The sequence below is a fragment of the Chroicocephalus ridibundus genome, chromosome 15 (assembly GCF_963924245.1).
Source record: "Chroicocephalus ridibundus chromosome 15, bChrRid1.1, whole genome shotgun sequence".
In the NCBI taxonomy this organism is placed as follows: Eukaryota; Metazoa; Chordata; class Aves; order Charadriiformes; family Laridae; genus Chroicocephalus; species Chroicocephalus ridibundus.
In genome coordinates, this window is record NC_086298.1 from 10,535,231 (window position 1) to 10,554,593 (window position 19,363).

Genomic DNA, 19,363 nt, shown 5'->3' on the forward strand with positions numbered 1-19,363 from the left:
GGCCCCCCACCCACCCCTTCTGAGGTGGAATGATGGGTGGCTGTGGTGGGGGCTGCCGAAACATCCCCCATGCCAGCAAGGCAGGAGGGGGGGGGGCAGCAGCCATCTTAGGCCTGGTGTGAGGTGCAGGCAGGGAGCCCAGCTGGGTGGCCCTCTCCCTCCCTGTGTCCCCAGGGAGGCATGGCTGCCTCCCCTCCATTTCGGCACACCGTGGCTATCCCCAGTGGGCACGGTGTGGGGGTGCCGCCCCGCGGCCCCTCTCCCCCTCCGGGCGCGGGTCGGCCGTGTTTGTTCTCCTCGTGGCGCCCGTTATCAGCGCACAACACACACAGGAAGTCCTGTCTGGGATTGTCCATCCCCGGCCTGATTTATACAGGAAGAAAAGCATAAAAAGCCGCCCTTCCACCTCAGCAGCCACCTCCTGCCTGTGCGTGGCCGGCGGCCGGCCATGCTGGGGGCGCAAGGCGGGTGTCCAGGCCGGCTGGAGCCAGGGCGGCCAGGCAGGGATGGCCGCTGGGAGCCATGGTGGAGCGCAGCGGCGGGGCTGCTCCTGGCACGGCAGGGGACAGCAGGGCACCTCAGGTACCGTACGAGCCCGTGGCTGTCACCGCGGTGGGGATGAGGTGGACGGGACGGGATGGGGAGCTGGCGCTGGGGGGGCAGCGGGAGTGTGTCCTTGCCAGGCCAGACCCCACGGGCTCCAGGGTGGGCTTTTGTACCACCCCAGGAGGTGACGATGGCGGGAGCCTCAGGGGCTGGTAGAACACACAGCGCTGGCAAAGGGCTGCCTGAGCAAAGGAGGTTTCAAAGCATCCTTCGGCTGCTCCCAGCGAGGCTGGCTCCGCTGTCAGCCACGCACGTGCTGAGCCGAGGAGCGTCTCCAGCGCTGCCTTGCTCGGAGCACAGCCCAGCCAGCAGCACTACTCTTTTTAATTCACCCCACTGGCACTCAGGCTGTTTTTCAGGAGGGGAGAACTCAGAGGGTAAATTTTACCTCCTGCGCATGCAGAGGAAGGCTGTGAACACTTGCACAAATACCTGCGAGACACTTGGAAATTCTTAGCGAACCTCTTTTCTTTCTGTAACTCATTCTCTTTCTCCACCCGCCTGCTCTCTGAACACCTCCGACACCACGCCATGCTGTTCATCCTTCCATCTGTGCTCCCCCGGCTGCCCTCCTTTGTGGTGCAGCTGCGAGCGAGCGGCACCACCGCGATTCTTGGTGAATCTGATTTGATATGGCACCACGGCAGAGTTGGGCTCCCAGATGCAGGCAGGACACAGGCAGGACAGGGCTGCAGGCAGGGATCGTCCCTGCTCTCCCGCAGCCCTGCGGCTCGCACTGGCTGAGGGCCGAGCCTGCAGCGTGCCCGCGTTTGCATGCCAGGAGTTCAGCAAAGCCTCTCACATTTATAACCGTGGAGCTGGGTGATTTGCGTGCTATCTGCTTTCAGCTACCTGCAGACTTGTGGGTCCCGCTGTCCTAATCTGTGGCATTGCACAGTGCAGGCAGGAGGCTTTCAGTGAGGGACCTGGGGTTTTTGGGGATAAAAGGCTGGCTGTGGATAGGAGCAGCTGGGATACCGAGGCACCGGCTGGCTGGGCAGGAATATGGAGCAGGACCACGCCAGTGAACGGCTCTCAGTTGAAATAACCTTTTTCCCGGGGTCTAACATTCACGGAATCAATTTGCTGGGCAGAGAATCAAACATAAAAAGAAATAACAAGGCTTGCTCAGTGATAAAATTAATTTAAAAGCAGATTGGGCAGCTCTGCCACCACTTGGGAAGCTGTGCAAGACAGAAGCCCAGATGCAGTGGCTGGACTTTGGGCCTCCTCGAAAATCCGCCTCTCCTCCGGGCAGCAGCAGAAAACACTGAGTCTGCTCTGGCAGGTTTGGAATGTTATTCCCTGTGATCCCGCATTCATTCTGCTGATTGAGTTAGTCCCCCTCTATGCTGTTGAACTACCAGCTCTGCACAAGTTTCCCTAGAGGTAAGGAAGAGAAATTGAATCTGGGCTGCAAGCTCATTTGAGCCATTTCCCAGACTCTACTGCTGCAGATGGGGCTGGCTCTGGGGAGACAGATTTACAAACTGCAACAAATTAGAGTAAACGAACCTGACTCACAGTCGCACCAGCAGCAGAAGGGCATGGTGAAACACAAGGGAAGATTTAACTTGAGGTTTCTCTGTCTCTCAGACAGGGAAAGAAAAGGAAAGGGTCTCTGCAAACAGAAGAGGATGATCAGAAATGTAATTTCACTCTCTGTCCTGTCTCCCAAAGTGAACGCTTGGATTCCCGTCCTGCCCGTAGCCTGGGAGGTGACTGCAGAGAGGAACTCCGCTTAGGGCAGGTTTATGGAGCTGGAGACTTCCTCCGGCTAGAGAAGGATAACCAGAGCAAAAACCAGTCTTGCGCAAAATGCTCTCTCCTGAGCTGCTCACTGGGCTGGCCGGGAGGAAGGGACCGAGCCGTGCATGCAACTCACAGCTATTCCCACCGCACTTCCCGTGCGCTCCTCGGGGAGCGACTCACTGGGAAAACGCAGAGGGGAATGGCGGGGTGGGGGCGATTCCCTGCTGACTAATACCACTTTTTCCAGGGAAATTTCACAGAAAGACGCGAAATTCAGTTTATTCTTGGGTGAGATGAATCATTTCCCAGCTTTTGCGCAGCAGCCATTACTGCCTGCTCTAAATGTAAATAAGAACTCATCTGTGTGCACATAAGGGAAAATAAACCTGGCTGCGGGATGTTGTCCTGTTCACACGTTTGTTTTTGCACAGGTACAGCTGGGCTGCTGTATGTCTCTGTGGTCGCTTTAAGTTATTACATACCGGTCCTGAGGCGATTAATGCTTGTGAAGTCCTTAGGCAAAAAAAAAATATCACTTTGTGGGAATCAGATCTCGGTCATAATATGCATAGCACTGGGCAACTGGTGACGACAGACCGAGAGCTATGGGCCAAGTACTTTTCTTGGTTTGACCTGCTTTGATCCCACTGACATCAATGGACTCCTCTAGATTTCCACTGAGATAACTGGTCTGCAGCTGACGCAACCGGGAACAATATGGGACATAATAGAATAGTGGGAGGTCGTTTTCTTTACAGAGCTCTGCAGAACAGGGGCTGCTCCAAAGCCTGAACTTAAGTGTAAAGTTTACAAACAGCCGTATGAAAAGCCTGAGCAGAAGAGTTTGTCCTAAAACAGGAAAAGCCATTCCCTCTTTCTTCAGAAGCACCAAAAATTCCTATGGCTTTAGCAAGCGCTTCCAGTTCTGTACAAGACCCCTGCAGAGGCCAGCGAGAGCCCATTGTACACAGCAGGTACGGGGTCAGCCGTGGCTTGTAGTAGCTGAAAAGTTTTGCATCTGTATGTGTGTCACTCTTCTGTCTGTCTCCCCATCCATCTGCCTCCATCTGCCACCTCAGCACCTCTGGCCCCAGCCTGGGGAAGTGCTCGTGTGCTTGGGCACGTCCCATTTACCGTGACGGGCTGTAAGCACCCCTCTCTTAAGAGAGGGCTCCTGATGTGGGACCTTAGCGCTCATCTCCTATTAATTCTCCTCTGTTAATCATTCCTTTTTCATGCCTGCAGAGCCATAGCAAAATTGAGTCCTTCCACCCCAGCCCCTCTGAGCTCACCTACCGTACAGGCGGCCGGCTGGAAGCCCAGCCCACCCCACCAGCCCTCATCCACCACGGATGCTCTCAGGGTGATGCTGGATCTGGTGCTGCTGCCAGGGCGAGTGTGTTGTGCTTGGCAGGTCTGCGGGACGGGCTCTAGAAATGGGGAGGTGGGTAAAAATCTCACCTTTGCTGCCAGCCCAGTGCTCAGCCCGGGATCTGCTCTGGGCCAGCACTCAGCGTGCCTCCGTAGCTCATACTGGTGATAAAACCAGTGGGAGATGAGGAGATTTGGGCATTGTTATAACTAAGAGAGTGATTGAACAGAAACATTTCTTTCTTGGCCTGGAGACAGGCATTAATATTAGATGTCGTGGGAGTACGCTTCTAGCGTGCGCAAGGGAGAAAGCTTTGGAGGAAACATGTAAAACACTGGTGCAGGGAGGACTTCAAATTCAGACAGACTTGCAGTCAGGAGCCAAAATCCCTTACTGCCTTTGTCAGGAGCTCATCACGCCGATATTAACAGAGCCAACAGATCTGATCTTCCCCCACTCTGAACTGGCATCACTCCCCTGCTTTCAATGGAACTCTGCCAGGCAGTGTCTTGGGGGATTTCCTCCCAGCGTACTGAATATTAGCATATAAGACACTGAACCCTCCCTAAGAGTGGAGGATTAAATGCTGTTTTAATGGTTATATGCAGTTCTTAAGCAGCTGACATGGGTACTTGCTTGAGCAAAGATTTGGCCGAGTAAGTGGAACTGAAAAGCAAACATTTTGCAGTTAAAATACTCACAGAATTTTAAAACGTGGCAGAGCACTTCGGGACTAATTGTCTGATGGCTGAGAAGGCTCTAATGGACTCCCTGAATGGCGGCGTGCTTCGTCCTGTGCTGGGTGTCATTGTCCCACAAGGAGCTGAGCGCTGCGTGGGACGCTGGGTGCCAGCAAGTCCATCCCCTTTCTCACCACCAGGTTTACCTTTGGTTGCCTGGGCAATCTGTGCCCTTAAATGAGCATGTGTACGTACTGAAGATGGTAAAATACAGTGTTGCGGCACAGCAGGTGAGATCACACGTCAGTGTAAGGAAACTTGGATACACCTAGGAGAGTGTCAGCAGGAGCAGGGCACTTTTGTCTCTCGGGTTCTTGGAAAATCCCATCCCTAGGCCCTGGGAATCCTGCTGGAGGGGATGGTTCGGGGTTCAGTGAAGCCCTGTTGCGGCGTCAGGTGGAACCAGAGCTTCTGCTCTGCTCCGCCCTCGCTCATATCCCTGCCTGCTCAGCCCCAAAGGGTGCCAAGGCACCGTGGCTCTGCCTGGCCTTTCCCACCAGGGTCACAGCAAGGTGACCTACACCGCAAGCTCCTGTGAGTGAGGGGAGGACCAGGACCTATAGGATGCTCCTAAAGCCCCCTCTGTGCAGCCTGTGCTGCCCAGGAGGGAAGGGACGGGTGCTCTACCGCTGGTATCAGGGTGCCCAGCGAGGCTTTGCGGTGTGAGCTCAGTGCCAATGCCTGACACAGGCACTCTGTGGCCACGGTCCGGCGTTCATCCTCCACCCCACTCTGCAAGAACCTTTGGGAGTATCCAAGGAACCCCACACCAGGTCCGTCATGGGCAAGGGCTGGATCACTGATCTCTGCCTGCATGACAAGGGGAGCGTAACAGCGGGCTTTTTCTGTTCTGACAGTAAGAAACCAAGATGTTCCATAAGGAAAGGATCCCTGCCCAGGACAAATGACGGAGCACCACAGATAAGGTGAGTTTCTCGGCCGTGAAATTAGATCCTGTGCTTTCAGTATGGTCTGATGTAGAAGCTTTCAATTGGCTTCCAAATGCATTTTGCAATTATTAGGGAAGTTGAGTATCAGGCTCTGTTCATCTCCCCCATGCACCAGAAAAAAACAATAACACTCTCTGCGTAATGAGATAATTACTGTCCCTTCGAGGCTCTTGGGAAAAGTTGCCTGTGCTTCGTGCTTATGAGATTAAGTGAGCTGGAATCATTCCCCAGAGGTTGGCTGGATCCAGGCAGAACGAGCAAACCTGTTTGTGCCATGTGAGATGCTGTGTAACGTGGAGCTGCGCTTCCACCAGCATCGGCTAGCCTTGCCCTTGCTGCTGGGAGGGATCCCGTCTCCCACACGCTCGGTCCGCCCCGGCAATGCAGCTCCATCCTTACCGGCACATCCCAGAGCTGATTCCCCTCTGCTCTGCTCCCTTCCCCAGGGGAGGATCTCACCAAAGCAGTTTATGCTCCTTTTACACGGGCCCACCCGAGAGCCCTACGCCAGCAGATCTTGCACCCATCAGCTTCCCTGGAGGGCGCAGCGTCGCGCCCGAGACAGCTCCAGTTCAATCAGCAGCCTCAGCGTATCCATGAGGAAACACAGGGGACGGGCCAGTGATCTCAGTTGCTCTTCTGGAGCCATTATTGTTTAACTGGTAAATATTTCCTTTAAATGCCTACATGCTTTAAAAAAAAAAAAAAATTGCAAAGCTTAATGGGAACAAATATTCCCAGGGGGTTGTATCCTGCCTTTCATTTGTACATCAGACCCCTGCGATCTTTAAGGCTGGTTCTGTGCATGGGCAGGCGCCTAAGTCATTTGAAAAACAATAAGCCTCTGTGCTCTAATTTTCCCGAGAAAAATGTAGACAAAACAAGTGGCAGTTTGGCACAAACCGAACTGCAGAATTTGCTTCGATAAATAACTGGGCGTTTAACCCGAGAAGCCTGCAGGCAGCTGGGGGATCGGCCTGCCCAATCTCTCCTGGGGCAGGTGTTGGGAAGCCAGCGGAGCTGTGCCTTGCGTGGGTCCGTGTATGGAATTCGGGAATCTCCATGGCTACGGGGGGTGTCCAAGGAATCCCTTAAGCATCCTTTAGGGCTTGCTGGAAACCAGCCTCCCTGTCCTGGCAGTTCTGGAGGACTTTGCTGTTGTAATGAGCTCAGAGGGATTAACGGGGCACGGTGGGAGGCTAAGGACCCGTGTTAGGTCTCTAACCTAGGGAAAAATGATGTCTCCTTTTATAATTAGATGTCCTCTTGGGCAGTGCAGAACCAGCTACAGTATTTTTTAGCAAAGAGAAATAAATTTGCCCTGGCCATTGCACTGGTGATGGACCATTTCACCTGGGAGTCTGAACACCCCTGGGTGAGGGGCTGGGGGTTATGCTGGGCTTTCCCTCTCTTACCATTAATCCCTGGGCTGTGGAGGGGGTCAGGGACCTTGTGCCCCTGTAGAGTGGGGCATGCAGACACGGGCTGGTGAGGCTGCGGGGCTCAGCCTGCCGTAGAGAGTCTGCAGGTAAGGCTCCAGATCAATCCAGGGCAGGGATCCTGCAGAGGGGCCAGCGCGGCAGGGACAACATGTGGGGCACAATGCCCAGCATGTCCTCCTGCTCTGGACTGGGCTTCTCCGTGGGTCCTGCCCTGTCCCTGCACGTCCCCCGGGGAGCCGGGGCACCTCAGCTGGGGCGCGGGGGCAGGTGGCGGCCGGCGGGGGCCGGCGGGGCGGGGGCAGGCGGAGGCTCCCCGGGCCCCGGCGCTTCCCCCCGGCCGGGAGGCTCCGCTTTCCTCCCCGCCGGGAGCTCATTGGGCCGGGGCGGAGGGACCGGCTCGGGCCGGGGGAGGAAATGCGCGGGGGGCCGCGGCGCGGCGGCGACTCCGCGGCTCCGCAACCGCCGCCGCCACCGGTGAGTCCCGGCGGGCGCCGCCCGGGGGGGCTCGGCACGGCCTGGGGGGGCCGCGGCCGCATCCTCCGGCGGGGAGGGACGGGGGGGAGCGGGGAGCGGGGGCCGTTCCGCGGAGCGGGACTCCCTGCCGCAGCGGGAGCGCCCGGGGGTCCCGGCAGGGCTGGGGGGGTGGGCGGCCCGGGAGGTGCCCCGGAGGCTTCTTCGCCTGCCCCGGGGGGTGGAAAGCCCGGGGGAGCGGGGCTCGGCCTGCTGCGGGCCGGGGTGAGCATCCCTGCGCCGAGTGCCGCGGTACCCGTGTCCCCGCAGCCTGTTCCGTCATACCCGTGTCCCCGCAGCCCGCTCCGCGGTACCCGCGTCCCCGCCGCCCGCTCCGTTGATACCCGCGTCCCTGCGCCCTGCTGCGCGCTGCCGTACCCCTGCAGCCGGCTCCGCGGTGCCTGCATCCCCGCAGCCCACTCCGCGGTGTCCCCGTCCCTGCGCCCTGCTCTGCGGTGTCCCTGTCCCAGTGCCCTGCTCCATCCTGCCCGCATCCCTGTGCCCGCGCTCCGCGGTGCCTGCACGGCAGCCTGCGCAGAGAACAGCTGGAGGTGTTTGTAAGGGGAAAATCCATCTCCCTGCTGCTGATGCTGACCCCCTCCAGGAGGGTTTGGCTCTGAGGGCACAGACCAGGTCTGGCGCGCAGTCGGGAGCTGCAGTGTCACCTGCAGAACCAGGCCAGGCTGTTTGAAAAAGTGCAGCTGTTGTGTTCTTGTGAGGGGAATTTCATCCTCTTGAGGGACCAGATTCTCTTGCACCACTATCCTGACAAACTCCAATTCCTCCTACTGCCATCAGCTGGAGTTTTAGCCTTGGTTCCATGGGCAGAACTGGCCAAAGCACGGCTCACCCATGTGGTGGGATGTGTTTTCCCGCTGGTTGCTGAGGTGGGTTAGGCAAAGGGAGACTTAGGAGCATTACAGGAACATTTCTGGCTGGCGGGAGAGGGACCCCCAGACTTACAGGAGCACATGGCCCGCCGAGGAGACTTTGCTGCGCCGTGAAACAGCAGAAGCTCAGATGCACCCACATGGTTTCACTTGCCAGACCATGGACCTTCACCTTTTCATCTGGGAGACTAGAAAGGCAGTGATAAAAAAAAAATATTTTTTTTTCTTAATCATGAAAGGATTTTCCTTAAGTTATGTGCTTTAAAAGTTGTGTATGAGAACAGGTAGCGGCAACAGGTTGGAGCATCTTCAGTGGCTTTAAAGAGGCTGATTTTCATAAACTCATGAAAAAGACAAATATAGACTATAATATTTTCACTTTTGAAACTTTTTCTGGTATGAAGCAATCATAATTTTATGACCCAGAGGGATACTCTGACCACTTGAGGTAGGGCAACGCTGCTCCATTTCAAAGAGAAAAAACAAACCATCTATATTTTAGGCTCGTGCCCTGCGTTTCTTGCCTTCCCCACAGGGAAAGCTCCCATGGCAGTCACGGGAATCCTGTGGGAGGATGGAGATGGTTGGCAGAGTTTGACTTACAGACTTCTGGAGAAGCACCGCTAGTCTGGGGATCTGTGATTGTGAGGAAAATATGTGTCCCAGTATAGCCCTGGGAAAAGCTGGCTAGCTGAGCGGTGGGGAGTTAGTACGTCTCTGTATGCTGGTGTCCCTGGGACGTCTCCAGGAGGACTAGGGAAAAAGAAGGTTTCTTCACTATTTTTTTAAAACTTCCCTGCAGGTCAACCAAGATTTGATTTCCTGTTGGTGGAGATACCATATATTAATCATTAGAAGATGAAATTTATTGCTACGTTTGGAGGAGGATAGAGGACTACAGGCTTTATATCACCAAAATCCCCCTTACATCCTCAAAGCTGAGCTTGTACGGAGGTTAAAATGTGCCCGGGCATCTGCAGTTCCCTGCTGGGCTGCGGCTCCATGGGAATAGCTCGTATGGCTGTAGGAGCAGGGTGGGCACGTTGCCATCCCTCCCTGTCCTGGAGCCAGACCCTCAGCTTCCGCAGTACCGCTGAATTCAGGGACTGAATGAGGTCCTGATGGTGTTCTGTAGCGATACAGTCGCTGTGCTGTGACACAACCCCTGCCTGTTGCTCAGCTCATGGACCGAGCTGCGTCCCCAGCTGGGTGAGGAGGGAAGGGGCTGCCCAGCCAGCCGTCCGCCTCTGTCACTGCATGGAAACATGCACAAGGTGTTCGATATTAAGGGGCAGGAAGGCACCAGGCTGGTTGTCCCTCAAGCCAGGACACTGGTTTATCTCCAGATGTGGGTCTGCATCTCTCTGTGCCTCAGTTTCTTCACCTGCACAAAGGAAAAGATGATACTGAGCGCCTTGGAGAAGGGCTTTGAGACCTGCAGGGTCTATAGATCTGGGATGGTTATGCCAGTTACCCTCAACAGCTTGTGTCGGAGTCAGGAGTTGTCCTGAAGGAGTTTGGGGATGAACCTGCAATCCCCCATCCCACATCACCTGTGGATTTTAGAAAGTTTATTTGCAGCTCACTGTATTTGCAGTTTCGGAAGGAGGTTTCATTTTGTTTTGCCTCTTATAAAGCCACTCCTTTCTCAAGGTTTAATCAGAAAGACTGATTCTTTCTTTAATTGGCATAGATTTAAGGTGGGTTTCTTAATTTCTTCCTCCTTTAACTGCTGCCATCCGGAGGCCAACTGTTTTGTTTAAATTAGATATTGTTATTGACCTTCTTCAGCCTTGTTTCATATTTGTCCCATGATAGAAAATCAAAGCCTCTTTATTCATGACTCGGTTAGTTCTGACTCCACAGATGGTACATATGGCCCTTACAGCACTTTTCCCTGGCAAGAACTTGTATTTTAAAGAGAAGAAGATCAGATTTCAGCATGTTATGTGGTGGGAAAACGCAGCTTTACAATGCCGTATGGATTAAGAAATTACGGGCCATTGTTTTGCCCTCTCTCTCTGGAGCGGGCACTGTATTTCATGCGACACAGGTCCCTTCCCTGCCACTCGACAAGCGACCGTGTGGCCCCTGGTGCCACGAGAGCATCTCCTGTGTGCCAGGCCAGGCGTCCCCCTGGGGTAAATCACTGCCACACCAGTGACTTGAGTGGGGCAAAGTGGGTTTGCTCCCGCAGGAGCTCCCTCCTTGCAAGGGGTTCACGGGTCCCTCGTGTCCCCTCTTCCCCTGTGTTTTGGCTTGTCACACTGCTCTCTTGCCAGCAAGTGTGCTCCTGCCCCAGCCCCTTTGCTGCCCTTGGAGGGTCTGTGCACACTCGGTGCCACCCCTCTGACCCCGGGAGATGTGGCCATCCCTGTCCCCGTGGCTCTGTCAGTTGTCACCAGCTGGGGGTGGACATCACATGCTCACAGTGCTCTTCTCTGGATTGCAGGGCTCCCCGCTGAAGGGCGAGACATGCGGTAGGAGCCAGCGCTTCCCACCAAAGAGCGAGACTTGGTCGTGCCGCACAGCCCAGGGCGCCGCAGGACAGACGGGACATGCACCGCACCGGCTGCCTCCTCTCGGGACTCCTCCTCATCCTCACTGTGACCAACACGGATGGCTTTTCCCGGGCAGGGTAAGCCCCTTTTTGTCTGCTTTTTGTCCAGGCGTGCCCATCTGCACATCACGGCGAGGCACATCCTCTCTGGGTGATGAAGAGCCCCGCTCAGCCAGCCAGCTGCATCTGCGTGGGCAGTTCGCCGGACTGGCGAGGAGGTGGGAAAAGACTCAGCTGAGTCCTCCTGGGGCAGCCAGGGCTTGGTAGCCCTTTGCTGGTGCTTGTTTCCTTTGTCACTGAAGCGAAAAAACCTCTCAGAGAAAACGCCATGGCTCCGTTTAGCTCCATGCAGGGGACACAAAGACACTCTGGGCTTTTTGTCTGGGAGAGTCAAAAGCTAAACAGGCCCTGAACTCTTTGTCAATTATTATTGTCCCTTTCAAGCACATCCTTGCACAAAAATAGGGGCGCAATCTTGCTATCGTGCCAATCAAACTGTGCAAATGAGCCATCAAAGGAGGATGCAGCCTCCCAGCCCTGAGAGGAGGCACCGTCCAGGGAACACAGGCATGGAGAGCCCCGGTGGGCTGTTGCCCACCATGCCCTGTGCTCCCTGGGCTGCTGTGGTGGCTGTGGTCACGGTCCTGCAAGCCCGAGAATGGCAGGTCCAGCAATTCCCCTTCCCTTTCCGGGAAATGGGGGTGACACGGCGCCCTGGATCCCAGCACAGCCTGGGCAGGCACAGCTCAGCTCCTGCTGGGTCCAGAAGCCCAGAGCTCGGTGCCCCAGTTTCTTCCCCAGCCAAAAGCAGCTCGAGCTCAAGGCCCACCCCCCCAGATACAGCTCACATTTTCTACAAAGTTTGTTTTTACATCGAAATACTCTCCTCTAGTGTTAAACCTTTTGCATTCTGCTTGTGACTAAAACCACAGGCTGAATTCCTCGCTCGCACGCACAGGCTGCAGCTATAGCTTTATTCTAAATTTTGCAAAGCAAACAATTGCCATTTAAAAATTACTTCTTCTATAGCATTAATCAGTGAGGCTGAGAGGAGTTTTCTGGAGTTAATGGAAGCCATCTGATGACCATGCTAATTCCCAGGCTTTTTATTCTAGTTTCTAATTGGGCTGGGAGGCTGAGACAAGTAGGCGAGTTCCTCAGTGGGACTGACCTGCTTGGGCTGGAAAATGTTGAAAAAAACCAAAAGAATCTTTAACCCAGACCACTTTGGCTGTTGACCTTGGGAAAGTTTTTGACTAGATCGCAGTTATCTTAGGAAGACTGGAGGGCGACTTTCGTCTGGCCTCTACCTTTTTGTGGTGAGCCTGACCCTTCCTGTGGAATCATTAATTTCCTGGTGACAGGGGCATCCGTTTCAGGAGTGCAAAAGTCTCAGAAAGGAAAAATCCATGCAGAAAGTGAGGGATTGCAAGGAAAGGGAGGCGATGGATGGAAGGAGAACTGCTTTGAGTAAATACCCCCTAAATCTGGGCCCTGGCTGCTCTCCCAGGATGGAGGGACTGTGCCGGGGTGAGTGTACAAGGAGGTGTCAGTGCCTTCGCGCAGGGGATGGGGAGGAAGAGCCCATCCAGCCCTCAGTGCTCAAGCTCTGTGTCGCTGCCCCAAACCAGCTTGAATTAGCCTCCCAGGTCACTCCGGCAATTAGCCACTGCCATTTAAATAGCCCTCTGTAGAGAGGGACTGTCAGGCCATGTCTTGAGCTGCTGTAAATCGGTGGAGCCCCTTTGCCCCGAAGCGGCGGGTTGTTTTTTAGCCGGTGTCTGACCTGCTCCTCTCTCCGCAGCCGCAGAGTCTGTGCCGCGGCACCGGAGAACCAGGCGGCCACCTACACCGAGTCCCACGTCCAGCCCGTCTACCAGCCCTACCTCACCACCTGCCAGGGCCACCGCCTCTGCAGCACCTACAGGTGAGGGCATCTGCCTGCACCATCGACCCGGGCCCTCAGAGGGAGCCGGATCCATCCCAGCGAGCCAGCCACCCGTGGGGGCTGTGAAAAGGGGGAGTCCTGCCGTGATCCGTGGGGAAGGGGCCCCCAGGTCTGACCCACTGGTATGGGAGCGGGATGGGGGGCTTGAGGTGGGTTCTCAATCACCCGGCTGAGCTCCATCTTTGTGTTGCAGGACCATCTACAGGGTTGCCTACCGGCAGGCGTACAGGCAGCTGCCCCAGCCCGCGGCCTCGTGCTGTCCCGGCTGGAGCAGGGCTAACAGCCACGCGCTCAGCTGCAACAGAGGTAAGAGGCTGCTGTGCCAGCGCTCTCCTCCTCCGGACCCCACGGGCCGCGTACCTCAGGTCCCTGGATGAGGCGCTGGCAGCCAGCTCTCTCATTTACCGGCACGCTGTCTGTCTGGCGGGTTCTCCCTGTAGGAAAGCATTTAAATTTTCAGCATCACAACCAAATGTAGTTCAATTTCTGATTAATTCCCAGCCTTTCCCTGCAGCCTCGCAGGCCTTTGTCCTTTGGGATCGCTTATTAACTTTATAGTTACCAGAGGATAAATAAAACAAGTCCTTTCCATATAAATCAGCAGTAATGGAAGAGAAATGCTTTCAGGAGGCAATTGTGATGTACAGCAGAAAACAAACACAAAACATCAGCAGCTGGTCTGTCCCCAGATGAGCTCTGAGTGTGGCACCAGGGGCTTCCCAGGGTCTACTGCTGCCCGTTGTCCCTCCTCCCTGCCGGCTGCGCTGGCTGCAGGCACCTGCACCTCTTTCCAGGCTGCAAAACCAAGGTCCTGCTCATCCCACCCATCCTTTGCCCTGTGCATCCCAGCCAGCTTAACCCCACTGCTCCGGGGCTGGGGCAGAGCATCGCGGCCCGGGGCTGGTGCCGGGGTGTGTTTTGTGATGTGTGTGTGCTCTGTGTGTGTGTCCACGCATCCACAGTGGCAGGGGAGGGAGCTGGGGACCCCCAGAGCTGCCCGGTGATGCTGTGCTTGTGTTTGGTCCTGCAGCTCTCTGCTGGGTGCCATGCCAGAACGGCGGGACCTGCGCCTTCCCCGGCAGATGCGCCTGCCCACCCGGCTGGACGGGGCGAGCCTGCCAGACAGGTACCAGCCGCGCTGCTCCCCTCCGGGCTCCTGAGCTTCTCTGGGGAGCAACGGGACTGCCATGGGGCTCTGCCCACAGACCAGCCTCTTGGTGGGGGACGGGGACCGGCACCGTGGCTCCTCACCAAGCCTTGGCACGTTCCTGGTGCTACTCAGACCACAGAAGGGAACCAGTGCGTTCCCCTCCAGACACACACATGCACACCAACATGTTTTGCTCCAGGGCAGTGATGCCTGATGGTCTGGCCAGGAAAGGACGGGAAGTTCGGCTCCCAGGGGAGCTCTGACCTCCCTTTGGCTGTCTTGGTGCTCCCAGCCCTGGCATCCACGTTTTCTCTCCGCTGCTGCGCCACTGGGTCGGCGCGAGCAGAGGCTCTGCCTATCTCTGCAGCCAGCAAAAGGCTTTCTGCACAGCAGCCATTCCACTCGGGGAGTTAGCCGGAGATTTTCTATCTCCCAAGTTTTGTAAACTCTTGCTGTAAACTAAGACGCCCGTTTACTCAGAGACTCAATCTGTAAACCAAAAATATCTGGGGGTGGAGGGAAAGCCTGGCCATCTCCAGGCACTGAGCTCCTCCCCGGCATGAGAGCAGCCTGGTGCTCCTCTCCAGAGTGCAGGGAGGTCAGGCAGCATGGAGGGCAGCAGTGCTCCGCAGACCCTGGCACACCGGCGTGGTGCAAACCCCTGCCACCGCGTTCCCGGCTTTCTGCCCTCCTGTAAGGCAGGGAGGAGTGCGTGGCATTGACCCACGCTGGGCCAGGCAGGGCTGAGCCCATCGCTGACAGCTCCAGCTCCAGCGCAGGGGGGGAAAAGGATTTTCCCACTGCCTAAAACAGATTCGCCCGGGCGTGGGAAGCGGTTCAGCTCATTTTGCTTTGTGGGAACAGCTTTAATAACTCCCCCGTGTGAGGAGAGGTTACTGGGTTTTGTACACACTTGAAAGGCTGATAGCTCCTCGCCACGGCTGGCTGGAACCAAAACCCCGGCCGTAAATCCAGGATGAGAGCCGAGCGCTGCCTGCGCCCGCCCGGCCAGAGCTGGGACATTTCTGACCACAGCTTTTGTTTCTGGCTCTTTTGTGGGGGGAGTGGGCGGAGGGGAGGAGGCTCGATCCCCCTCGGGGTTAGCCCAGGTTTACTCCAGCCGGGTGCAAGAGGGAAGGCTGTCCCGGGCGCGGGTGCATCTTGTGCTCACGCCCCGCAGTGCTGACAGCACCCAGAGCTGTGCCCAAACGCCGGCTCCATCTGGGGTCCCATCGCGTCCCCCCGTGTGAGCCCGTGTGGCTCTAGCGGGGGTAGCAGAACCCTGGCTTGCAGGGCTGAGCGGTCCGTGCCCCTTGCCCCCGGTGAGCATCTCCTCACCTCCCCTGTCCTCACTGAGCCGTACCTGTGGTTTCAGACGTGGATGAATGTGCCGGCCAGAGCCACGGGTGCCATCAGCTCTGCATCAACACGGCCGGGAGCTACCGCTGTACCTGCTGGGACGGCTTCACCCTCGCTGCCGATGACAAGGCGTGCCAGCCCCTGGTGCCAGACCCTGGGCCAGAAACCATCAGCCAAGCAGGTAACCTGTCCCGCGCTGAAGGACAGCCCTGGTTGCTCGGGGCCTTTGATGAAAGCTGGGATTAACACTCAGCATCGCAGGGTGGCTGGAGCAGGACTGGCAAGAGACAGGAGAGGGGACGACAGCCAGCACGCCTCACCTTTATTCCCAGTGACCTGGGACTCCCTCTGCCACCCAAACAACCTCCCTGTGCACAAATCCAGCCACTGCTCCATCTGCGAGGGTGACAGAGCCCATCCGTGGCGCGTGGTGGCCGGGATGCAGCTGTTCTCTCCATCATCGTCCTTGCCGCAGGGCAAGTCTGGAGCCACGAGGAGCGGTGGGCGCTGCTGGTGACGGTCCATTATTACTTTTGGTACGCGCTGTGACACTTCAAACTCGTACCGTGAGTAATAATGCGCTGTGGCCAGCACGGGCATCACGCGTGAAACGCCTGGAAGAGCCTTTATCCCCTGTCCTGGGCCCTCAGCAGGGACGAACCTTTGTGCTCGCCATGGGACAGGGCAGACCCGGGTGCTAATTAATATGACAACATGGGCACAAGGCTTCACCAGACATCTTATCCTTGAAGCATCACCCCATTGCCTGAAAAATTCCCCGCTTTGTTGCAGGTACTCCAGCAGCAGGATTAGATGCCAGTACTTGCAGTAGGCATTGGATCCGATCGATGCTCCGGGGGCTGGTCCCAGTGTGGCTGACCCTGGGGGCTCACTAGGAGGGGAGTGGAAAGCAGCAGAGCTTGGCCTGAGCCCTGCAGCAATGTCTCTCCCCACCTCGGGCAATGGGCTTTTACTAACTGACCTTTCCTTGGTCACTTTTTCAGGTCCCCCCAGGGAAATGAAGGAAGAAATGAAAGACCTGAAGAGCAGAGTGGAAGCGCTGGAGCAGGTGAGCTGACAGCACACACCTCCTCCCTGCCCTGCCGCGGCTCGAGGCCCCGCTCAGCCAGCTCCCACCCCAGGCTGTTTGCAGCCAGGGTTTCCCTCTGCCCGGGCTCTATTTTTAACATCCTGCTGGCCTCATGCCACAGCAATCCCAGCTGTGCTCCACGCTGCCGGCAGCGCCCGCGCAGCAGCTCTTCCAGCCCGGCGGTCCTTTGAACACAACCAAAGCCCCTCGAGCGGGCCAGCGTGCCACCCCGGTGGGGTGCACCCCAGCAGGCAGCACGCTATGTCCCGCTGGGTGGTCCTTGTGGCTGGGGAGGGCTTCATGGCTCCCCGTCTCCCTGTAGAAACTCCATTTGGTGCTGGCCCCCTTCCACAACCTCATGCCATCTGCGCCGGAGGACGTCGGCGCAGACCCCATCAGCCGGCTGTCCCACTCCCTCCAGCAACTGGACAGAATCGACTCCCTGAGCGAGCAGATCTCCTTCCTCGAGGAGCGGCTGGAGACGTGTAAGTGCCTGGACAAGGCAGGGTTGAAGTATTTCACTCCATTCACACTGGCCATGGTGAGCAGATGCGGGCCAGCGAGATCAGTAACACATATGCCACTATTAATCTATATCTCCCTCAAGCTCATCAGCCTGTAATTAATAAAAGATGAACACAAACAGCCCATTAGCTTCATTTCAAAGCTGTTTCTATGGCTGCACCATCTGACTGTCCTTGTAGCAGCCAAAAATCGTGATCGGCCCGTGGAAACGTGGCTCTGGGGCAGAAGCAGAGGGAGCCCACTGAGCAGTGGGGTATGTCTGGCCATCAGTACCCTCACCAGCTCTGTTCCCTTCCTGCACCGTTATAACTTAGTCCTTAGAAAAGAAACCTCAACTGTTAGGAAATTAACAGTCCGAAGAGTCAATCAGGAAAGTTTAGGGAGCGTGCAGAGGCTGGCGGATTTACGAGCCTGGGAAGTTTTAGGCATTTCTTTTTGAAGTCTACAGACCAACCAGTTCTCTGCCAGGCAGCGGACCAGAGAGGGTTCCCAAGTAGCAAACTCTGAAGAAGAGACGCTGGTGGGAGCTGTTGTGTGTGAAATGACCATAGGCGGGGGGGGTCCTGCCTGGTGTGCTCCCCCACAGCACCGCAGAGTGGGGCAGCATCCCCTCGGGTCCCTGAGGTGGGTGCAACGCTCTCCCTGGAGCATGTGGCTTGACTCAGAGTAGAGCACAAACTGTAGGAACTCTGTGTTGATAGCCAGCTCTTTGCAGCTCATTTTCCCATTAAATAATCCCAGTGAAACGCCCAGAAACTAGGCACAGCCGGGGCGTTTTTCAGGTGCTGGTGTGCAGCAGCAGCCTGGCGCTCATGGGTGCTTGGAAAGACTTAAGGGGAAACTGTGTTTCAGGGCATATCCAGTCCCAGTTCACTGCTTGCAGTAATGGCTTAGATATAAAAGACTTCAAAGGACTTGTTTGAAGACTAAGTAGCTGCAAATAGACACTTAGAAAACATCTCAGAAAGGGGTAATCATCAGAACCACTGAGCGTTCAGGCAGACAGGGTTTCCTAGTATTGCCCTGCACATATTATTAGTGACAGGAATGTGAGCTGTATCACAAGGTAACATGGATTTATTCCAAGGGATGACTCCAAAGTCCTGAACTTTACTTCTGCCAAGCCTGTTCGGGCAAACAAAACTTGTTTTTGTCTCTCTCGTGGTCTCGGGAGTCCGCAAGTCTGTCCTTTCATACCCCAGCAGCACTGGGGCTTGCAGGGCATCCCACGGAGACTTAAGTAGCCATCCGCTTTCTGCACCTTGCAAAGCATTTCACAACTGAATACAAAGGTACAGCTGCACCCTCCAATTATCTGCCTTGTGGGGATGTGTGTAAGGACTAAAAATCATTTTCTCTTCCTTAAACACCAGTGAAGGCACAAGATCAGACCTCTGTACGCCCTGTTTCAGCCCAAGTCTGAATTACCCCCGGCTCAGCACAGGCTGGTGACCACGTGTTGATGCTCAACTGTGACACTTACACCCTGTTAGTGGCCCAACAGACCCCCAGCTGCATGCAGCTGTGCCGCAGCCACCCCGCACGGTCCCTTCCCCAGCCCACGGAGCTCCCCAGACACTGGGGACTTTGGTGACCAGCAGCGCCTGTGTCCGATTACTGTCACACACAGAGCCACCCGCTGTGTCTGCAGTGGGACGGGCCGGTCCCAGCCTCCCATCCTGGAGCAGCCAGTGTTACTGTCACTGGCTTTCCCACTTCCTCAGGACACTTTGCGCAGGACTTCCCAGGCCCAGCTGAGGCTGTTGAGGATTACGGCATGCCGGGGAGGAGAGCGACGCTCCCAAGTGTGTCAGGACAGAGCCAGCCTAGGGGTGTTCGGCAAAGGGAAAGCAGCAAGTGTGGGTGACATTTGCAGAGGCTGAGGGCAACCTCATCCTTCTTGGGGAAAGAGATGAACCAAACCCAGAACCCAGGCTAACAACATTCCTAGATTTTTTTTTGTGTTGTTTTTTTTTTTTCTATCTTTTCAGGTTCCTGCAAGAATGATCTCTAGCGGGACACCCGAGGAATGGGAGCAAGCCGAGTGCATCCATAGCTCTTATCTCACTGTCCAGCCCCAGGGTGAGGATGAAGCCACATCACCTACAGGGAGGCACAGGGTAGCAGGAGAAGGCTGGTTTCCCATCAGCATCTCCATTTTCTCTTCCAACTCACCTTATCAAAGGTCACACAGTTACTTTCAAACTGGACTCCGAGCCCTCAGCATCTCACCCCCTTCCTGCTGGAGTGGCAGAAAATAAATGCCTTACCTCATGCTGTTAGTGCCTGTCTGGCTGTGCCAGAGAGACTGGCTGTACGCGAAGCCGTGTGGTGCTTAGCTTTGCCTGGCTTTTGCTTGGCATTACCCTGGGACATCATCTCCCAGAGGAGCACAGAGCTGGCCCAGGCAGGACAGCTGTCCCCATGCTCCCCTTACCTGCTCCCACCCAAAGAAAGTGCAGGCAAGTC

At 56.1% G+C, this 19,363-nt stretch overlaps 1 protein-coding gene across 5 annotated transcripts; it reads left to right on the top strand.

The window, feature by feature from the left end:
• Window positions 1-396: 396 nt before the first annotated feature.
• EGFL7 (EGF like domain multiple 7) lies at window positions 397-19,169 on the top strand. 5 transcript variants are annotated; one of them, XM_063352695.1, is made up of 10 exons: window positions 397-582; window positions 4,452-4,700; window positions 5,328-5,396; window positions 10,715-10,900; window positions 12,627-12,749; window positions 12,964-13,076; window positions 13,801-13,896; window positions 15,296-15,460; window positions 16,284-16,348; window positions 16,692-18,865. In XM_063352695.1, exons 4-10 carry the CDS (start codon window positions 10,821-10,823, stop codon window positions 16,989-16,991), a joined length of 942 nt encoding a protein of 313 aa, XP_063208765.1. In that variant the 5' UTR covers window positions 397-582; window positions 4,452-4,700; window positions 5,328-5,396; window positions 10,715-10,820; the 3' UTR covers window positions 16,992-18,865. The 5 variants fall into 5 exon arrangements, with proteins under 5 accessions (XP_063208765.1, XP_063208764.1, XP_063208768.1 ...); XM_063352698.1 differs by lacking the exon at window positions 4,452-4,700 and adding an exon at window positions 18,886-19,169 and having other exon boundaries at window positions 398-582; window positions 16,692-16,854; XM_063352694.1 differs by lacking the exon at window positions 4,452-4,700.
• The last annotated feature ends 194 nt before the right edge of the window (window positions 19,170-19,363 follow it).